The sequence below is a fragment of the Mesoplodon bidens genome (genome assembly GCF_964165515.1).
Source record: "Mesoplodon bidens genome assembly, chromosome: 8".
Taxonomy (NCBI): domain Eukaryota; kingdom Metazoa; phylum Chordata; class Mammalia; order Artiodactyla; family Ziphiidae; genus Mesoplodon; species Mesoplodon bidens.
In genome coordinates this window covers 88,563,332-88,585,204 of record NC_138165.1, presented here as the reverse complement: position 1 = coordinate 88,585,204, position 21,873 = coordinate 88,563,332, and the positions used below count along the sequence as shown (strand labels likewise).

The window sequence follows — 21,873 nt, the reverse complement described above, 5'->3', positions numbered from 1 at the left end:
TTTTTTTTTTTTGCGGTAGGCGGGCCTCTCACTGTTGTGGCCTCTCCCCTTACAGAGCACAGGCTCCGGACGCGCAGGCTCAGCAGCCATGGCTCACGGGCCTAGCCGCTCTGCGGCATGTGGGATCTTCCCAGACCGGGGCACGAACCCGTGTCCCCTGCATCGGCAGGCGGACTCTCAACCACTGCGCCACCAGGGAAGCCCGAGAATGCCAACTTTTAAAAGAACTGAAAGAAGAATCCAGGGATGTAACTTCAACACTTTTAACTAGAGGCAGGTTGAGGATGTAATCATTTATGGTTGTCAGTTACTTTATATTTTGTAACTCTTAAACTGTCCTGGCATATTACTTGCAGAAAGCAGTACAGAGGTACAAGTTAAATCCCATCTCTGCTGTCAGGCAGTTCCAAATAAAAGCAAAACTTCCAGCATGATTTTATGACTCTTAAAATTATCAAAGTGGCTCAGGGACTCTAGCTCCTTAAAAAAAAAAAAAAAAAAAAAGAACAAGAGCTACATTTTTAGTAACAACTGCTAGACAAGCATAAAAATGAACTTAGCTATATTTGCTAACTTCTATGATGAATAATGCATTGTCAGAGGAGATTGCCTGTGAATTGAAATAATGCTTATATGCATTAATCAGCACTTATTTTTTAAAATTAGTTGTTAAGGTGACAAATATTTGTTTAAATTTTTGTTTTATTCTATAGTTAAGATTTTCAATTGGGTCAGATTGACAGGAGGTAGAAATATTAATTTAAATAACTATGCTATCACTAAGCTGAATGGAAATGTCAGATTCTTATTTTTATTAAAAACAATTTTTTTACATCTTTATTGAAGTATAATTGCCTCACAATGGTGTGTTAGTTTCTGCTTTATAACAAAGTGAATCAGTAATACATATACATATGTTCCCATATCCCCTCCCTCTTGCATCTCACTCCCTCCCACCCTCCTTATCCCACCCCTCTAGGTGGTCACAAAGCACCGAGCTGATATCCCTGTGCTATGCGGCTACTTCCCATTAGCTATCTATTTTACATTTGATAGTGTATATATGTCCATGCCTCTCTCTCACTTTATCACAGCTTACCCTTCCCCCTCCCCATATCCTCAAGTCCATTCTCTAGTAGGTCTGTGTCTTTATTCCTGTCTTACCCTAGGTTCTTCATGATATATTTTTTTCTTAAATTCCATATATATGTGTTAGCGTACGGTATTTGTCTTTCTCTTTCTGACTTACTTCACTCTGTATGACAGACTCTATGTCTATCCACCTCACTACAAATAGCTCAATTTCATATCGTTTTATGGCTGAGTAATATTACATTGTATATATGTGCCACATCTTCTTGATCCATTTATCCGATGCTGGGCACTTAGGTTGTTTCCATCTCTGGGCTATTGTAAATAGAGCTGCAATGAATATTTTGGTACATGACTCTTTTTGAATTATGGTTTTCTCAGGATATATGCCCAGAAGTGTGATTGCTGGGTCATATGGTAGTTCTATTTGTAGTTTTTAAAGGAACCTCCATACTGTCCTCCATAGTGGCTGTACCAATTCACATTCCCACCAGCAGTGCAAGAGTGTTCCCTATTCTCCACACCCTCTCCAACATTTATTGTTTCTAGATTTCTTGATGATGGCCATTCTGACTGGTGTGAGATGATATCTCATGGTACTTTTGATTTGCATTTCTCTAATGATTAATGATGTTGAGCATTCTTTAATGTGTTTGTTGGCAGTCTGTATATCTTTTTGGAGAAATGCCTATTTAGGTCTTCTGCCCATTTTTGGATTAGGTTGTTTGTTCTTTTCTTATTGGGCTGCATGAGCTGCTTACAAATTTTGGAGATTAATCCTTTGTCAGTTGCTTCATTTGTAAATATTTTCTCCCATTCTGAGGGTTGTCTTTTGGTCTTGTTTATGGTTTCCTTTGCTGTGCAAAAGCTTTGAAGTTTCATTAGGTCCCACTTGTTTATTTTTGTTTTTATTTCCATTTCTCTAGGAGGTGGGTCAAAAAGGATCTTGCTGTGATTTGTGTCATAGAGTGTTCTGCCTATGTTTTCCTCTAAGAGTTTGATAGTTGCTGGACTTACATTTAGTTCTTTAATCCATTTTGAGCTTATTTTTGTGTATGGTGTTAGGGAGTGATCTAATCTCATACTTCTACATGTCCCTGTCCAGTTTTCCCAGCACCACTTATTGAAGAGGCTGTCCATTCTCCACTGTACATTGCTGCCTCCTTTATCAAAGATAAGGTGACCATATGTGCGTGGGTTTATCTCTGCACTTTCTATCCTGTTCCATAGATCGATCTTTCTGTTTTTGTGCCAGTACCACACTGTCTTGATTATTGTAGCTTTGTAATATAGTCTGAAGTCAGGGAGCCTGATTCCTCCAGCTCCGTTTTTCGTTCTCAAGATTGCTTTCGCTATTCAGGGTCTTTTGTGTTTCCATACAAATTGTGAAATTTTTTGACCTAGTTCTGTGAAAAATGCCAGTGGTAGTTTGATAGGGATTGTATTGAATCTGTAGATTGCCTTGGGCAGTAGAGTCATTTTCACACTGTAGATTCTTCCAATCCAAGAACATGGTATATCTCTCCATCTATTTGTATCATCTTTAATTTCTTTCATCAGTGTCTTATAATTTTCTGCATACAGGTCTTTTGTCTCCTTAGGTAGGTTTATTCCTAGATATTTTATTCTTTTCGTTGCAGTGGTAAATGGGAGTGTTTTCTTGATTTCACTTTCAGATTTTTCATCATTAGTATATAGGAATGCCAGAGATTTCTGTGCATTAATTTTGTATCCTGCTACTTTACCAAATTCATTGATTAGCTCTAGTAGTTTTCTGGTAGCATCTTTAGGATTCTCTATGTATAGTATCATGTCATCTGCAAACAGTGACAACTCTACTTCTTCTTTTCCAATTTGGATTCCTTTTATTTCCTTTTCTTCTCTGATTGCTGTGGCTAAAACTTCAACAGCTATGTTGAATAAGAGTGGTGAGAGTGGACAGCCTTGTCTTGTTCCTGATCTTAGTGGAAATGCTTTCAGTTTTTCACCATTGAGGACGATGTTAGCTGTGTGTTGGTCATATATGGCCTTTATTATGTTGAGGAAAGTTCCCTCTACGCCTACTTTCTGATGGGTTTTTATCATAAATGGGTGTGAATTTGGTCGAAAGCTTACTCTTCATCTATTGAGATGATCATATGGTTTTTCTTCTTCAATTTGTTAATATGGTGTATCACATTGATTGATTTGCTTATATTGAAGAATCCTTGCATTCCTGGAATAAACCCCACTTGATCATGGTGTATGATTCTTTTAATGTGCTGTTGGATTCTGTTTGCTAGTATTTTGTTGAGGATTTTTGCATCTATGTTCATCAGTGATATTGGCCTGTAGTTTTCTTTCTTTGTGACATCCTTGTCTGGTTTTGGTATCAAGGTGATGGTGGCCTCGTAGAATGAGTTTGGGAGTGTTCCTCCCTCTGCTATATTTTGGAAGAGTTTGAGAAGGATAGGTGTTAATTCTTCTCTAAATGCTTGATAGAATTTGCCTGTGAAGCCATCTGGTCCTGGGCTTTTGTTTGTTGGAAGATTTTTTTATCACAGTTTCAATTTCAGTGCTTGTGATTGGTCTGTTCATGTTTTCTATTTCTTCCTGATTCAGTCTTGGCAGGTTGTGCATTTCTAAGAATTTGTCCATTTCTTCCAGATTGTCCATTTTATTGGCATAGAGTTGCTTGTAGTAATCTCTCATGATCTTTTGTATTTCTGCAGTGTCAGTTGTTACTTCTCCTTTTTCATTTCTAATTCTATTAATTTGAGTCTTCTCCCTTTTTTTCTTGATGAGTCTGGCTAATGGTTTATCAATTTTGTTTATCTTCTCAAAGAACCAGCTTTTAGTTTTATTGATCTTTGCTACTGTTTCCTTCATTTCTTTTTTATTTATTACTTATCTGATGTTTATGATTTCTTTCCTTCTGCTAACTTTGGGGTTTTCTTTTGTTCTACTTTCTCTAATTGCTTTAGGTGCAAGGTTAGGTTGTTTATTCGAGATGTTTCCTGTTTCTTAAGGTAGGATTGTATTGCTATAAACTTCCCTCTTAAAACTGCTTTTGCTGCATCCCATAGGTTTTGGGTCATCGTGTCTTCATTGTCATTTGTTTTTAGGTATTTTTTTTAATTTCCTCTTTGGTTTCTTCAGTGACCACTTCGTTATTAAGTAGTGTATTGTTTAGCCTCCATGTGTTTGTATTTTTTACTGATCTTTTCCTGTAATTGTTATCTAGTCTCATAGCATTGTGGTCAGAAAAGATACTTGATACAATTTCAATTTTCTTAAATTTACCAAGGCTTGATTTGAGACCCAAGATATGATCTATCCTGGAGAATGTTCCATGAGCACTTGAGAAAAATGTCTATTCTGTTGTTTTTGGATGGAATGTCCTATAAATATCAATTAAGTCCGTCTTGTTTAATGTAACATTTAAAGCTTGTGTTTCCTTATTGATTTTCATTTTGGATGATCTGTCCATTGGTGAAAGTGGGGTGTTAAAGTCCCCTACTATGACTGTGTTACTGTCAATTTCCCCTTTTATGGCTGTTAGTATTTGCCTTATGTATTGAGGTGCTCCTATGTTGGGAGCATAAATATTTACAGTTGCTTTATCTTCTTCATGGATCGATCCCTTGATCATTATGTAGTGTCCTTCTTTGTCTCTTCTAAGAGTCTTTATTTTAAAGTCTGTTTTATCTGCTATGAGAATTGCTACTCCAGCTTTCTTTTGGTTTCCATTTGCATGGAATATCTTTTTCCATCCCCTTTCTTTCATTCTGTATGTTTCTCTAGGTCTGAAGTGGGTCTCTTTTAGACAGCATATATATGGGTCTTGTTTTTGTATCCATTCAGCCAATCTGTGTCTTTTCGTGGGAGCATTTAATCCATTTACATTTAAGGTTATTATTGATATGTATGTTCCTATTCCCATTTTCTTAATTGCTTTGGGTTTGTTATTATAGGTATTTTCCTTTTCTTGTGTTTCTTGCCTAGAGAGGTTCCTTTAGCATTTGTTGTAAAGCTTTTTTTTTTGGTGCTGATCTCTCTCAGCTTTTGCTTGTCTGTAAAGGTTTTAATTTCTCCGTCAAATATGAATGTAATCCTTGCTGGGTAGAGTAATCTTGGTTGCAGGTTTTCCTCCTTCATCACTTTAAATATGTCCTGCCAGTCCCTTCTGGCTTGCAGAATTTCTGCTGAAAGATCAGCTGTTAACCTATGGGGATTCCGTTGTGTGTTATATTTTTTTTTCCCCTTGCTGCTTTTAATATGTTTTCTTTGTATTTAATTTTTGATAGTTTGATTAATATGTGTCTTGGTGTATTTCTCCTTGGATTTATCCTGTATGGGACTTTCTGTGCTTCCTGGACTTGATTAACTATTTCCTTTCCCATATTAGGGAAGTTTTCAACTATAATCTCTTCAAATATTTTCTCTGTCCCTTTCTTTTTCTCTTCTTCTTCTGGAACCCCTATAATTCAAATGTTGGTGCATTTAATGTTGTCCCAGAGGTCTCTGAGACTGTCCTCAGTTCTTTTCATTTTTTTTTACTTTATTCTGCTCTGCAATGGTTATTTCCACTATTTTATTTTCCAGGTCACTTATCCGTTCTTCTGCCTCAGTTATTCTGCTATTGATCCCATCTAGAGTATTTTTCATTTCATTTATTGTTTTGTTCATCATTTCTTGTTTCGTCTTTAGTTCTTCTAGTTCCTTGTTAAATGTTTCTTGCATTTTGTCTATTCTATTTCCAAGATTTTGGATCATCTTTACTAGCATTTTTCTGAATTCTTTTTCAGGTAGACTGCCTTCTACCTCTTCATTTGTTAGGTCTGGTTGGTTTTTATCTTGCTCCTTCATCTGCTGTGTGATTTTCCGTCGTCTCATTTTGCTTATCTTACTCTGTTTGGGGTCTCCTTTTTTCAGGCTGCAGATTCATAGTTCCCATTGTTTTTGGTGTCTGTCCCCAGTGGCTAAGGTTGGTTCAGTGGTTTGTGTAGGCTTCCTGGTGGAGGGGACTACTGCCTGTGTCCTGGTGGATGAGGCTGGATCTTGTCTTTCTGGTGAGCAGGTCCACGTCTGATGGTGTGTTTTCGGGTGTCTGTGGACTTATTATGATTTTAGGCAGCTTCTCTGCTAATGGGTAGGGTTGTGTTCCTGTCTTGCTAGTTGTTTGGCATAGGGTGTCTAGTACTTTAGCTTGCTGGTCGTTGAGAGAAGCTGGGTGCTGGTGTTGAGTTGGAGATCTCTGGGAGATTTCCGCCATTGATATTATGTGGAGCTGTGAGGTCTCTTGTGGACCAGTGTACTGAAGTTGGCTCTCCCACCTAGAGGCACAGCACTGACTCTTGGCTGCAGCACCAAGAGCCTTTCATCTACACGGCTCAGAATAAAAGGGGGAAAATGTAGAAAGAAAGAATTAGTAGAAGTAGAAAGAAAGAAAGAAAGGAAGAAAAGAAAGAAGGAAAGGAGGGAGGGAGGAAGGAATGAAGGAAGGAGGGAAGGAAGGAAAAAAGAAAGAAAGAAGATAAAGTAAAATAAGATAAAGTAAGATAAAATAAAATAGATATTAAAATAAAATATAATTATTAAGAAAAAAAAAAAAAAAGGACGGATAGAACCCTAGGACAAATGGTGGAAGCAAAGCTATACAGACAGAATCTCACACAGAAGTATACACATACACACTCACAAAAAGAGGAAAAGGGGGAAAAATCATAAATCTTGCTCTCAAAGTCCACCTCCTCAATTTGGGATGATTTGTTGTCTATTTAGGTATTCCACAGATGCAGGGTACATCAAGTTGATTGTGGAGCTTTAATCCGCTGCTTCTGAGGCTGCTGGGAGAGATTTCCCTTTCTCTTCTTTGTTCTCACAGCTCCCGGGGCTCAGTTTTGGATTTGGCCCCGCCTCTGCGTGTAGGTCGCCGGAGGGCGTCTGTTCTTCGCTCAGACAGGACAGGGTTAAAGGAGTAGCTGCTTCAGTGGCTCTGGCTCACTCAGGCTGGGGGGAGGCAGGGGTATGAATGCGTGACGAGCCTGCAGCAGCAGAGGCCATCTTGACGTTGCACCAGCCTGAGTTGTGCCGTGCGTTCTCCCAGGGAAGTTGTCCCTTGATCCTGGGACCCTGGCAGTGGCGGGCTGCACAGGCTCCCTGGAAGGGGGTGTGGATAGTGACCTGGGCTCGCACACAGGCTTCTTGGTGGCAGCAGCAGTGATCTTAGCGTCTTATGCCTGTCTCTGGGGTCCGCGCTTTTAGCCGCGGCTGCGTCCGTCTTTGGAGCTCCTTTAATTGACCCTCTTAATCCCCTCTCCTCGAGCACCAGGAAACAAATAGGGAAGAGAAGGTCTCTTGCCTCTTCGGTAGCTCCATACATTTTTCCTGACCACTCCGACCGAAGCCCGAGCCTCATCTCCCAGCCTCGCCTGCCCCGGTGGTTTAGCAGACAAGCCTCTCTGGCTGGTGAGTGTTGGTCGGCACTGATCCTCTGTGCGGGAATCTCCCCACTTTGCCCTCCGCACCCCTGTTGCTGCGCTCTCCTCCGCGGCTCCGAAGCTTCCCCCTCCGCCACCCGCAGTCTCCACCCGCGAAGTGCCTTCCTAGTGTGTGGAAACCTTTCCTCCTTCACAGCTCCCTCCCACTGGTGCAGGTCGCATCCCTATTCTTTTGTCTCTGTTTTTTCTTTTTTCTTTTGCCCTACCCAGGTACATGGGGAGTTTCTTGCCCTTTGGGAGGTCTGAGGTTTTCTGCCAGCGTTCAGTAGGTGTTCTGTAGGAGGTGTTCCACGTGTAGATGTATTTCTGGTGTATATGTGGTGAGGAAGGTGATCTCCGCATTTTACTCTTCTGCCATCTTCCCCTCGTCCTTCAGATTCTTATTTTTAAGTGGTATATTTTCTCAAATAGTTTTAAAAGAATTATGACAATAAATAATGAAAAAGAATGATGCAGTAGATTGAAACATGGAAATAAGCAGATTTGGACAGCATTGGCAAAGTCTCAGTGCCCCAAAATGTTTCTCCCATTTACATAGGCTAGTATCTGACTAATTCCTCTTTTTCCTGTCCTCATTTTAAAAAAACACTCTACTAGAGAAGTAGGTTATAAAGCTAAGTGACACTAAAAATTATTTACCTATACAGTCTCTTTTCCCTGTGAATCAGGCCTCCTGAGGTACTGCACACCCAAAAACCGAGGACCAGAAGAAAGTTCCCAGTAAGATATCTATTGCACCATAGTTAAAATATTTTCCTTCCTGTTAGGAGATGCACAAGGGACCCTTCAGAGGCCATGTTTATCCTCTCCACTGAAATGCTCTGGGTAGATCTCATTTTTGATGTCACAACATAGATAAATCACATATAAGGAATACAGTAGACTTTGGAGCTACCAGGCATTATATTGGAAACAGTCCAGCTCAACCTGGCTTTGTCCAACTCTTCCTTCCTAAGCTAGGGGACTGTTGAAAATTCAAATTTATCACCTTCTTTCATTAAACACATGGAGGGTGAACATTATATATAGAGTAGTCAAAACCTTTTCCTTCAGAATAATGCTGAATTAATTGTGAATTCTCTTAGAATAGTAACCATGTCTGTTTCAGCTTAATTCTGATATGTAACATAGTTCCTGATACACAGATACAGATGGTACTCAAGAAATACTTATGGATAAGATGGATGGAAGGAAAGTAAGAAAAAAAGTTTGTAGAATATTTTTTTTCCAATTCGAGATTAATAATTACTAAGGAAACCCTTTTGTGCAGCAGAAATGTTGGGAACAAAACGCTAAAACCAGATGTTTAAAAATATTAAACATGTAGCCCATTAAAACTACACTATTCAATTGTCTGCAGGAATAAAACCAAGGTTGCAGGTGTGAAAGTGTGAAAAATGCATTAATTCAGAAATATATCATTGTAGGCAGAGATCTTGGTCAGATACTTTGCCATTTAGTTAATTGCAATAATTCAGCGAAAATAGTGTTAGCCCAAGTGCCATGTATCACACAGTTTTGAAAACCAAAACTGAACTGAGTGCCTGAGCAGATTCCAAAAACCTCAGAGCCCTAGAGACAGTGAAATGAAGGGCAGGCCAGAAGGAGCAACCATTAACGGAGGCACATTCAATTCACGGTCCTCCAGCACACTTGTCGTGACAGCACTCTGAAGGGTGTGGGCCAAGAAATCACCTCCTTTTGGTTTTCAAAAGGGGTGGAGGGAATATAAGTCTGAGGAAAATCCCAGAGAAGAAACAGTTGTTGGCTTCCTGTTATAGGCATAATTGATATTTCTACTTTTATATAAATGAAAAATGGAAACTAACAAATGAAATCTCTTCACAGCATTTAGACAAGGTTAAATTATTTAAGCATTCTCTGTTTGTGCAGGCACTGTATAACTTGTGCCCGACTAGGTGGGTCTTGCTATGATACTTTGGCAAGAATTGTAAACAAAATTTCTAGTAATATTTCTTTTTCTATTAGATATGAGAGTAGGTCTTGAGATGGTAAATTGAAACTGCAAGAGTAAGAAGGTAAAAAAATATGTAATCCAATTAAAGGGGATCATTGAAGTTTTAAAATGTCTAATGTTACTCAGCATTTTTTATTCACAACTACAGATAGTTGTTTGGCAACAATAATTAAGCTAAATATTTTATTAGGTCCAAACCCAATTAGAGAAGTCAGATTAAATGGTAGATCATCCTCTGCTTCAGATATCTGCAATTAACAGACTACTTATTGGGTCGATTAAAAGGATTTTAACACACCTAAAGAAACACATTAACATTACCTACTTTCTCATAAAAAGTTTGTACTCAGAAAAAGTTTGCACTGCTTTCAATTTTGTCTCACAGTCCTTTCTTATTTCCTCTGGTATAAATCAATTTGGATTTATTAGCTTTATACAAAAGAACTCTGGTAAGTTTTTAATAATAATTATCATTATCACTGATTAAAGTTATATTGTTCAAGCCAGATGGAGTCCTTTTCCTGTCAGCTAGAATGAGCTTGCATTATGTAGTTATAATGTGTTTGGATCTAAATAAACAGATGGCAGAGTGACAGGATATTATACGCTTGTGATGTCAGCCTGTGTTTCACAAACACAATTGCTTTAAATAAACCCCACTGAGGCCAGGATCTAGATACTTTTAAGAGGGTGGCTGGGATTGAGCTTAAGTGTTATATTAACTTGGAAATAGTACTGTTCACTTGCAGAAGAGTAGACCAGTAGGATGGTCTGAGGTTTAGCCTGAGAAAAGGTGTCTGCTGAATCTGTCCCTTAACTGGGAAAGCATTTAACATACTAAGTTCATTCAGTCAGTCTCAGAAGGAGAGACTAAGACAAACAATAGAAAAAAGCTGCCCAAGTTGTAAGAACTTCCAAGAGGAAGAGTTAAAAACTGGGTCAAGGAAACTTTTGATATAACCTTATTCCATAATTTTTAGAGTGAAGTTAACTATTTTAAAATAAACAACTTGAATAGGCATGTACTCATTCACAATTTATATTAGAAAATTAACAGAAAAGGTTTAATAAGAACTTGGTTATAGAAAACTTTATCTTTGATAGATTTTCATGTCCACTTTTCTCTAAAAATGAGCCCATTCCATATCCTTGTACTCACAAAAATTTGGAGTGAGCGTATGAAATTCAGCTGCAAACTTCAAAGAGAGTCATTATACATGATTTCTTCTAGCTAATATTCTTTTGTTGAGATTGTAGGGAATTTCTCTGTGGGACAACTCTATTTGCTGAGGCAAATACCCATAGTAGCATCATTGTTAAAAGGAAAATGAGACTATAGGAAATAAAGGCTGATATTTGAAAATGAAGGTAGTATCAATAAAATTTTTAGAAGAGGATATAAAATAATTGAAATTAAGCTTTCTAAAAAATTAGCTGTTTTAAATGCTTGAAATATTTATATAAAGATGTTCGTTTACAAGGTGGCCCCTGTACATAAAGGACAAGGAGAGACGGAAGAAAGAGGCAGCCCACTCCATATTAGTAGGCGACAGGTTTAATAAGCAAGGGAACTTATTTATGCAATTTGTCTTGGGCAACAGCAAGGTGACTAGATCTCAGCATCCGCCTACCAGAGTCTTAAAGGTTTGTATAGAGGTCCTAACTAAATTCAGTCACTTATTCAGTCCAGATGGTCTCAGCGACACCTTACTCTCTCAAGGCTATGTCCTTGAAACAGCTGCTAGCATGGGATTAGTCATACATTTCAAGGACAAGGGAGGGGGTGAGAAGCCTCTGATTGCCTGGGTTCAGCTCGCAGGTCAACTGGCAGTCACAACCTCTTAATGACCGCCTTCTCAGGAATATAGCTAATATTATGTCATAACTATATATGGAATATAACCTTTAAAAATTGTGAATCATTGTGATGTGCACGTGAAACTTATTAATATTGTACATCAAGTATACTTCAATAAAGAAATTTTTTAAAAGACAGTGCAAACTTATGGTTACCCAAGGGGAAAGAGAGGGAGGGATAAATTAGGAGTTTGGGATTAAAATATACATACTACTGTATATAAAATAGATATCCAACAAGGACCTACTGTGTAGTGCAGGGAACTATACTCAATATCTTGTAACAACCTATAATGGAAGAGAATGTAAAAAAAGAATATATATATATATATATATATGTATATATATATATACACATACATATGTATATATATATATACATATATTTGTATAACTGAATCTCTTTGCTGTACACCTGAAACTAACATTGTCAGTCAACTATATTTCAATAAAAAATTTTAAAAAGACACAATAGACCTTTGACAAAAAAAGATAATCTCAATTATATATAAACCTTTTTTTTTTTCTGACGGTTTATCATGTTTGTAATATATTCTTGTTTTCATAGACTTCAACTTCTTTTTAACTATTGATTTAATCCTTAACATCTGTTGGTGTCAGTAAGCCCTGAACTTTTGAAATTATATCAAGCAGGATAGATCAATAGAATAAAATATTCAGTAGTTGAAGTGAAACTTATTTCATGTAACTATTTACTTCTGACTATGTAGGAACATTTACAGATTCATGTATTTCCTTTTCTTATAAAATGATGAGAGGATTTTGAATATCAAGAGATTGTATTTCTGCTTCACATGTATTTGACATTCAGATTTTGCTACTTAAGTGGGCATTTTATGAGCTATGTTTCAACTCTAGTGTGACATAAAAATCCTCATAAAGGGACAAGAATGTTTCCTTTGAGGTCTTAACTCCTAGTCAGAGTGAAAGATTATAATACACATGTGCTTTTTGCTGTTCTACAGGTGGACGTTGCCATAAGTCCTGCACTGGCCGATGCTGGGGGCCCACAGAAAATCATTGCCAGACTTGTAAGTGTTCAACAGTGAAAAGACATAGCCTTGAAATTGTCAAGTAATTTTAATAATTGATGCTTTTCACACTTCTGGTTATCAGAAACATGAAACTGAGCTTTTGCCTCCTTGTGGTAGATTTGATTCTATCTAAGTAAACTGCCTTATCTCAATGCTTTCAAAGTAAATGTAATATGTAGTTGTTTCCTATATTTCTTTGTGGATTCTGGATTAATGATAGCAACACAAATGTGTTGCTATTAACCATGACTTCAGAGTCTGTACATCAGAGGAAGTAGGAAAACCAAATGTATACCAAATGATAATTAACTGAATTTCAGGTTAACTGAATATCTCAGTACTTTTCCCAAAGGGTTACATCACTATTCATTCACTGGAGAAAGAAAGGAAAAGCGTACTGTGTACCCACTCTGTTCTAGGTACAGAGATATAAACTATGTGAATTATAAATATAGATTCACTATTAAATCACAAAATGTATCTCACCCTTAGTGTATATTGTTTCTTGTATGTCATTAAAATAAGTATGAGGGATGATCATCACTGCTAAGACATTTAAAAACAAAGTATACTGAACATAAAGACAAATATCTAATGTTTTCAGCATTCTTAAAGTCATCTGATACTTAAATCAGCACTGAACGTTCACTCATCTTAAGGATAAATGTTTTCTTTAAAAAGGAAATACAGGGCTTCCCTGGTGGCGCAGTTGTTGAGAGTCCGCCTGCCCATGCAGGGGACACGGGTTCGTGCCCCGGTCCGGGAAGATCCCACATGCCACACAGCGGCTGGGACCCTGAGCCATGGCCGCTGAGCCTGTGCGTCCGGAGCCTGTGCTCCACAGCGGGAGGGGTCACAACAGTGAGAGGCCTGTGTACTGCAAAAACAAACAAACAAAAAACAACAAAAACAAAAAAAGAAATACAAAATGCTCTATATAAATGGTAAAGACATTTCTTCCTGTTATAATAACAGCTGAAATAATAAATGGAAAACAATGTGGAGGCTATTTGAAATGTATTTCTTTTTTTAGCATAGAAGACACATAGAAAAATTATTAAAAATTTGAACATACAAATATTAGATATTATGGACATCTGTTATACTGTTGGATTAAAGTGTAGACTTAAATTAACTTATTTAATAGAAACAATGTTTTATGGCAACAATGTTTTGACAAGAATTTTAAGCAGCATGCTAAAGTAAGATTAGATTACTGTGTGAAGCACATTCACTATGATATTGGAGAAAATGTGTATTAATGAGAAGCAGAAATAACCAGTCCTTCATGACACAGAAGTATAAATCAGCCATGCAGAGGCAAAGGAGAATTGGAGAGAGAGAGTAACAGTTTTTGACAGTTTTTACTTCCTGGTTCTCTGGTCTTCCTGAGGTCCAAATGTACTTTTTTTTTTTGTTGTTAGGAACCTTAAGAAACACAATGTTCTAGTACACTGAAATTAGTTTTGCTACTTGCCACCAAGTGGGGGTGGGAGGAAGTCTTGGCTAAGAAAGTCATCAAGCCATAGCTCATGCTATCAAATCATCAGCCATGCAGTCATTAAATTCACCTAATTTTCCAGCGTAGAAATTAAACTTACTATAATAACAGAAAATTGGCTTAATGGTCACCATGCCTATTCCACAGAGTCTAGCAAATTTAAATTCAGTAAACATTTACTTGTATCTGCTATGTGCAAATCCAAATTTTAGAGTAGTATTCATTTGCGTGGATCTTTATGGTTTATAAAACATTTCCATTTTAAAATTTATTTTCACAATATTCCTATTAGTTTGAGAGGACAGTTTTCATTAGCCTCATTTCATAATTGGGGAAATGTAAGCTGAGAAAATGATTGTGGGAGCTGTTAAATTTACACAGCTGATACCTGGGATTTTAACTTAAGTGTCCTGAATCTAAGGATAGTACTGTTTCCTGTACACAATATTTCATAGCAGTTTAGTGGGCAAGGCCACTGGATTTAAAATCAGCCAGATGATACAAATCTCAGTTGTTTCCACTTTCTAACATGAGAAAGCAATTTAATTATTCTAAGCCTCAGTTACCATATCTGTAAAATGGAGATATTACACTTACCTCAGAGGGCTGCTATTTTGTAATCAAATTCAATACAATAATGTGGTTGAAATGCTTAAATATGTTTTGGCATATACTAAGGGCTTAATAAATAATAGCTAATATTATAATAAGATAAAATAGATACTCCTAGAAAACTTAATCCAACTTAAAACTGAATGAATGGATGTGGAAGCAAAACTCCTGCAGGCCAGTTCAACCTATGAAGGCTACTGACATAGATGGCTGGAGAATAAAAAAGCAAAAACCCTGGAGTGAAGTGGAGGCTGCTTGCCCTTGACATTTGCTCCTGTTCTCTCTCTCCTTGTTTGAGATACTTGAAAGGTAAATTATGTATCCATATCTAAAAAGTCCAACATCCAGAGGCAAAATGTATTTTGGAAGTACTCAAAGATGTACTTACTGTAAGACCTGAATTTTAGAAATATGATCAGAAATTTTGTGAATTAGACCTCATGAGAGATTCCATAGAGATATTAGAACTCCAGAGAGTCCATGGAGATGTAACATCCATGATTAAACATTTTTCCAAAAAAATGTAAATTTTCCAGGCTTCCTTTACATTGCTGATAGCCCTTCTGTTATTTAAAATATATTACCCTTAGGCCCACTTCAGATGCACTTATCTCTGAACCCTGATTGAACTTTTTAAAAATCAGAAAACAGTCTGGGCAAGTTTTTGAAAATATTCTGCTTTTTTTGTTGACTGACCATACAAAAGTAAATTTTAGGATCTGAAAGACATGATCTTATATCATTACTTACAAATGATTTCTTTCCTTATGACTGAAATAAGTTCACTTCACTGAGGCCTTCTCTGGAGGTATTCAACTTCATGATTTGCCAAGTATTTCCTTATTTTTATGGATAATTAGTCTTTGAGATTTTGCATATATTAAGGAAGAAAGGTAAAATATTTAGAAGCGCCACACCTTAGCTAAGGAAACTGACATTAAGAATACATTTTAGGGCTTCCCTGGTGGCGCAGTGGTTGAGAGTCCACCTGCCCATGCAGGGGATGCGGGTTCGTGCCCTGGTCCGGGAAGATCCCACATGCCGCGGAGCGGCTGGGCCCATGAGCCATGGCCGTTGAGCCTGTGCGTCCGGAGCCTGTGCTCCGCAACGGGAGAGGCCACAACCGTGAGAGGCCCGCGTACTACAAAAAACAAAAAAAAGAATACATTTAATTCACCACATTATATCAATGCTGACATCCTCCCACAGGTGTTTCCTCCTAAAAAAGCAAGTATGCCAGGAATGATCCTCTGTGTCACTAAACGGTGAGGAGTCACCATAAAGACAAATGCTTCAGGTTCTAGGAGAACAAGTCCATGATAATGAATGACTTGCTAGGGTAAAATGAAGCAAAGAGTGATGATCAGAATGAAAAAATCTCTGAACAGAGATATGGGAAAGGAAAAATGCTGGTGACAATGATGGTAAGCTTGAGAGCAGGTCTGTAGGGGTCAGAAGTTTTAAAAAGAAGAAATGAGGAAGAAGTTTTGTGATTTGTTTTTAATAGATTTCATGAAATGGAAAGAGAGCATGAATAAATTGACAGCTTACTATTGCAGAGGAACAAATTTCGACACCCTAATATGTATCTCTGGCATGAGGATTCATTTAAGCTGATTATTTTTAAGGCCTGAAAGACTCAGAAGGAACCTTCCCCCTAACTGCCTAAAAGAGTGTAGTTAGAGGACCTGTTGCAGGGAGGGAACTATCACCACAAGTAACTATAGTGTGAACTAGATGTGGTAGATTAGGAGGAACTTAGCAAAGGCTGTTTGTTAATATTCCTCTCTGAGTCCCAGTGTCTTTGCATAGCCCCACAAACATTTGTGTACCAAACCTTTGCTTTTCTCTCTCCATGTCAGTTGGCTTCATCCCCTTTGAAGTCCCAAACCACTTTGCCCAACATCCTCTTTTGTCTTTAGCTGAAGATGGTAGTTAAGGTGAGAGTTTCAGCCATTTGGGCGAGTTATTCAGTTTTGTTGGATTTCTCCCGTATATACATGTTATTCAACTTTTGTTTGATTTTCTCCTTTTAATCTGATTCATGTCAATATAATTCGTAGGCCAACCAGAAGAATCTAGAAAGGTGGAGGAAAATTTTTCTTCCCAACACTATGGTCAACAGTTCACCATGCATAACAATAAAAACTTTAAATTTTTAGTAAAATTTGGTAACGTGTTGCAGCTTCTTCTGTGTACTGGTTGCTACAGTTAGCTTTGATTGCCTGTTGAATAATGTATCATTTTCCTCTATAGCATTTCATAATGTTCAGACTGTAAACTCTGGAGCCAGCAGCTATTTTTAAAATGTTTTTTTTCTAAAATGATCCAAAAATTAAAATGTTTTTCTAAACAAACTCCTAAAAAAAATTAGACAACCTAAAGAATTTTATAAATATTAAAGCAAGTTAATTGTGCTGGTAGAGTCTAGCCAGCTGTTCCCTTCTTACTGTTTTACTCATGAGCCTGATTTTCTAAAATAACTTAAATTCATTCTTTTTAAATCCTTTTTGATGTTAGATCATCAGGACCCTATAAACCTAACAGAAATATTTCTCACATAGTTGCAAAAGGTCATAATAGAACTTATGAAGGAATACTGTGGGCCTGCATTATACATGGAGCCGTGACTCAAACTTGAAAGTGCTTTTAAGCTCAGTTAAATCGTGGCCGCATTGCTCCACAGCACAGCTTAAGTAAATTGATTCAGTGGATTAATGTACTCATGTAAGGGGAGACAAACCTATCTGCTGTGTGAAGTCTGAAGCTTATAGTAGTATTATTTAGCAGGCTTACTGGTAAGAATGACAACTCTCTCTATTCATAAGAACTGAGTCCTAAGGTTTGAGCTCATAGGTTTAGGTGTGAGAGAGACTAAGCTCTAAGAAATAAATAATAACGATTAAAGGAAAGAAGTAATCTCTGTCCCTTCAAGATATATGAAGCACACATCTCATATAAAATAGATGCTGCATATCCTTTTTTATCTTTAAGCACAATATCAGGCCAGCTTTCTCCAGCCTCCTATTATCAGCCTGGGTGGTTGTTTCATTTTACACGTTCCTTTTATCATCTCAGTTAGGAACTGCATTTTAGAGGATGAGGGGAGCTTGTATCAAAATATTACAGTTTGATTCCCCCAACCTTACACATTGTGTATTAAAGTAGTTATAATTGTCTTTAACTGCTGGTTGTATAACTAAAATTTTCTCAGCTGATTACCACTCAATCTATTCTTCAGTCTTCTAGTTGCTTTTTTTTTTTTTAATTTTATTTTTTTTTATTAGTTTCTGCTTTATAACAAAGTGAATCAGTCATACATATACATCTGTTCCCACATCCCTTCCCTCATGCATCTCCCTCCGCCCCACCCTCCCCATCCCACCCATCCAGGCGGTCACAAAGCACCGAGCTGATCTCCCTGTGCTCTGCGGCTGCTTCCCACTATCTATCTACCTTACGTTTGGTAGTGTATATATGTCCATGCCTCTCTTTCGCTTTGTCACAGCTTACCCTTCCCCCTCCCCATATCCACAAGTCCATTCTCAAGTAGGTCTGTGTCTTTATTCCCGTTTTACCCTTAGGTTCTTCATGACATTTTTTTTTTTTAAATTCCGTATATATGTGTTAGCATACGGTATTTGTCTTTCTCTTTCTGACTTACTTCACTCTGTATGACAGACTCTAGGTCTATCCACCTCATTACAAATAGCTCAGTTTCGTTTCTTTTTATGGCTGAGTAATATTCCATTGTATATATGTGCCACATCTTCTGTATCCATTCATCCGATGATGGACACTTAGGTTGTTTCCAGCTTCGGGCTATTGTGAATAGAGCTGCAATGAACATTTTGGTACATGTCTCTTTTGGAATTATGGTTTTCTCAGGGTATATGCCTAGTAGTGGGATTGCTGGGTCATATGGTAGTTCTATTTGTAGTTTTTTAAGGAACCTCCATACTGTTCTCCATAGTGGCTGTACCAATTCACATTCCCACCAGCAGTGCAAGAGTGTTCCCTTTTCTCCACACCCTCTCCAGCATTTATTGTTTCTAGATTTCTTGATGATAGCCATTCTGACTGGTGTGAGATGATATCTCATTGTAGTTTTGATTTGCATTTCTCTAATGATTAATGATGTTGAGCATTCTTTCATGTGTTTGTTGGCAGTCTGTATATCTTCTTTGGAGAAATGCCTATTTAAGTCTTCTGCCCATTTTTGGATTGGGTTGTTTGTTTTTTTGCTATTGAGCTGCATGAGCTGTTTATAAATTTTGGAGATTAATCCTTTGTCAGTTGCTTCATTTGCAAATATTTTCTCCCATTCTGAGGGTTGTCTTTTGGTCTTGTTTATGGTTTCCTTTGCTGTGCAAAAGCTTTGAAGTTTCATTAGGTCCCATTTGTTTATCTTTGTTTTTATTTCCATTTCTCTAGGAGGTGGGTCCAAAAGGATCTTGCTGTGATTTATGTCATAGAGTGTTCTACCTATGTTTTCCTCTAAGAGTTTGATAGTTTCTGGCCTTACATTTAAGTCTTTAATCCATTTTGAGCTTATTTTTGTGTATGGTGTTAGGGAATGATCTAATCTCAAACTTTTACATGTCCCTGTCCAGTTTTCCCAGCACCACTTATTGAAGAGGCTGTCCTTTCTCCACTGTACATTCCTGCCTCCTTTATCAAAGATAAGTTGGCCATATGTGCGTGGGTTTATCTCTGGGCTTTCTATCCTGATCCACTGATCTATCTTTCTGTTTTTATGCCAGTACCACACTGTCTTGATTACTGTAGCTTTGTAGTATAGTCTGAAGTCAGGGAGCCTGATTCCTCCAGCTCCGTTTTTCGTTCTCAAGATTGCTTTGGCTATTCGGGGTCTTTTGTTTTTCCAAATAAATTTTGAAATTTTTTGTTCTAGTTCTGTGAAAAATGCCAGTGGTAGTTTGATAGGGATTGCATTGAATCTGTAGATTGCTTTGGGTAGTAGAGTCATTTTCACAATATTGATTCTTCCAATCCAGGAGCATGGTATATCTCTCCATCTATTTGTATCATCTTTAATTTCTTTCATCAGTGTCTTATAATTTTCTGCATACAGGTCTTTTGTCTCCTTAGGTAGGTTTATTCCTAGATATTTTATTCTTTTTGTTGCAATGGTAAATGGGAGTGTTTTCTTGATTTCATTTTCAGATTTTTCATCATTAGTGTACAGGAATGCCAGAGATTTCTGTACATTAATTTTGTATCCTGCTACTTTACCAAATTCATTGATTAGCTATAGTAGTTTTTCGGTAGCATCTTTAGGATTCTCTATGTATAGTATCATGTCATCTGCAAACAGTGACAGCTTTACTTATTCTTTTCCAATTTGGATTCCTTTTATTTCCTTTTCTTCTCTGATTGCTGTGGCTAAAACTTCCAAAACTAGGTTGAATAAGAGTGGTGAGAGTGGGCAGCCTTGTCTTGTTCCTGATCTTAGTGGAAATGGTTTCAGTTTTTCACCATTGAGGACAATGTTGGCTGTGGGTTTGTCGTATATGGCCTTTATTATGTTGAGGAAAGTGCCCTCTATGCCTACTTTCTGCAGGGTTTTTATCATAAATGGGTGTTGAATTTTGTCGAAAGCTTTCTCTGCATCTATTGAGATGATCATATGGTTTTTCTCCTTCAACTTGTTAATATGGTGTATCACATTGATTGATTTGCGTATATTGAAGAATCCTTGCATTCCTGGAATAAACCCCACTTGATCATGGTGTATGATCCTTTTAATGTGCTGTTGGATTCTGTTTGCTAGTATTTTGTTGAGGATTTTTGCATCTATGTTCATCAGTGATATTGGCCTGTAGTTTTCTTTCTTTGTGACATCCTTGCCTGGTTTTGGTATCAAGGTGATGGTGGCCTCGTAGAATGAGTTTGGGAGTGTTCCTTCCTCTGATATTGTTTGGAAGAGTTTGAGAAGGATGGGTGTTAGCTCTTCTCTAAATGTTGGATAGAATTCGCCTGTGAAGCCATCTGGTCCTGGGCTTTTGTTTGATGGAAGATTTTTAATCACAGTTTCAATTTCAGTGCTTGTGATTGGTCTATTCATATTCGCTATTTCTTCCTGAGTCAGTCTTGGCAGGTTGTGCTTTTCTAAGAATTTGTCCATCTCTTCCAGGTTGTCCATTTTATGGGCATAGAGTTGCTTATAGTAATCTCTCATGATCTTCTGTATTTCTCCAGTGTCAGTTGTTACTTCTCCTTTTTCATTTCTAATTCTATTTATTTGAGTCTTCTCCCTTCTTTTCTTGATGAGTCTGGCTAATGGTTTATCAACTTTGTTTATCTTCTCAAAGAACCAGCTTTTAGTTTTATTGATCTTTGCTATCGTTTCCTTCATTTCTTTTTCATTTATTTCTGATCTGATTTTTATGATTTCTTTCCTTCTGCTAACTTTGGGATGTTTTTGTTCTTCTTTCTCTAATTGCTTTAGGTGCAAGGTTAGGTTGTTTATTCGAGATGTTTCCTGTTTCTTAAGGTGGGATTGTATTGCTATAAACTTCCCTCTTAGAACTGCTTTTGCTGCATCCCATAGGTTTTGGGTCGTCGTGTCTCCATTGTCATTTGTTTCTAGGTATTTTTTTATTTCCACTTTGATTTCTTCAGTGATCACTTCGTTATTAAGTAGTGTATTGTTTAGCCTCCATGTGTTTGTATTTTTTACAGCTCTTTTCCTGTAATTCATATCTAGTCTCATAGCATTGTGGTCAGAAAAGATACTTGATACAATTTCAATTTTCTTAAATTTACCAAGGCTTGATTTGTGACCCAAGATATGATCTATCCTGGAGAATGTTCCATGAGCACTTGAGAAAAATGTGTATTCTGTTGTTTTTGGATGGAATGTCCTATAAATATCAATTAAGTCCATCTTGTTTAATGTATCATTTAAAGCTTGTGTTTCCTTATTGATTTTCATTTTGGATGATCTGTCCATTGGTGAAAGTGGGGTGTTAAAGTCCCCTACTATGTTTGTGTTACTGTCGATTTCTCCTTTTATGGCTGTTAGTATTTGCCTTATGTATTGAGGTGCTCCTATGTTGGGTGCATAAATATTTACAATTGTTATATCTTCTTCTTGAATCGATCCCTTGATCATTAGGTAGTGTCCTTCTTTGTCTCTTCTAGTAGTCTTTATTTTAAAGTCTATTTTGTCTGATATGAGAATTGCTACTCCAGCTTTCTTTTGGTTTCCATTTGCATGGAATATCTTTTTCCATCCCCTTACTTTCAGTCTGTATGTGTCTCTAGGTCTGAAGT

At 37.3% G+C, this 21,873-nt stretch overlaps 1 protein-coding gene across 2 annotated transcripts in view; it reads left to right on the top strand.

The window, feature by feature from the left end:
- The window catches only part of ERBB4 (erb-b2 receptor tyrosine kinase 4), a gene marked incomplete at both ends in the record, with an annotated part of 1,145,028 nt that overhangs the window by 770,816 nt on the left and 352,339 nt on the right, over positions 1–21,873 (top strand). For both annotated transcript variants that reach the window (XM_081242707.1, XM_081242706.1), the window contains one exon: positions 12,396–12,461. In XM_081242707.1, coding sequence (XP_081098833.1) covers positions 12,396–12,461 — 66 coding nt within the window. The remainder of the gene's footprint in view (positions 1–12,395; positions 12,462–21,873) is intronic.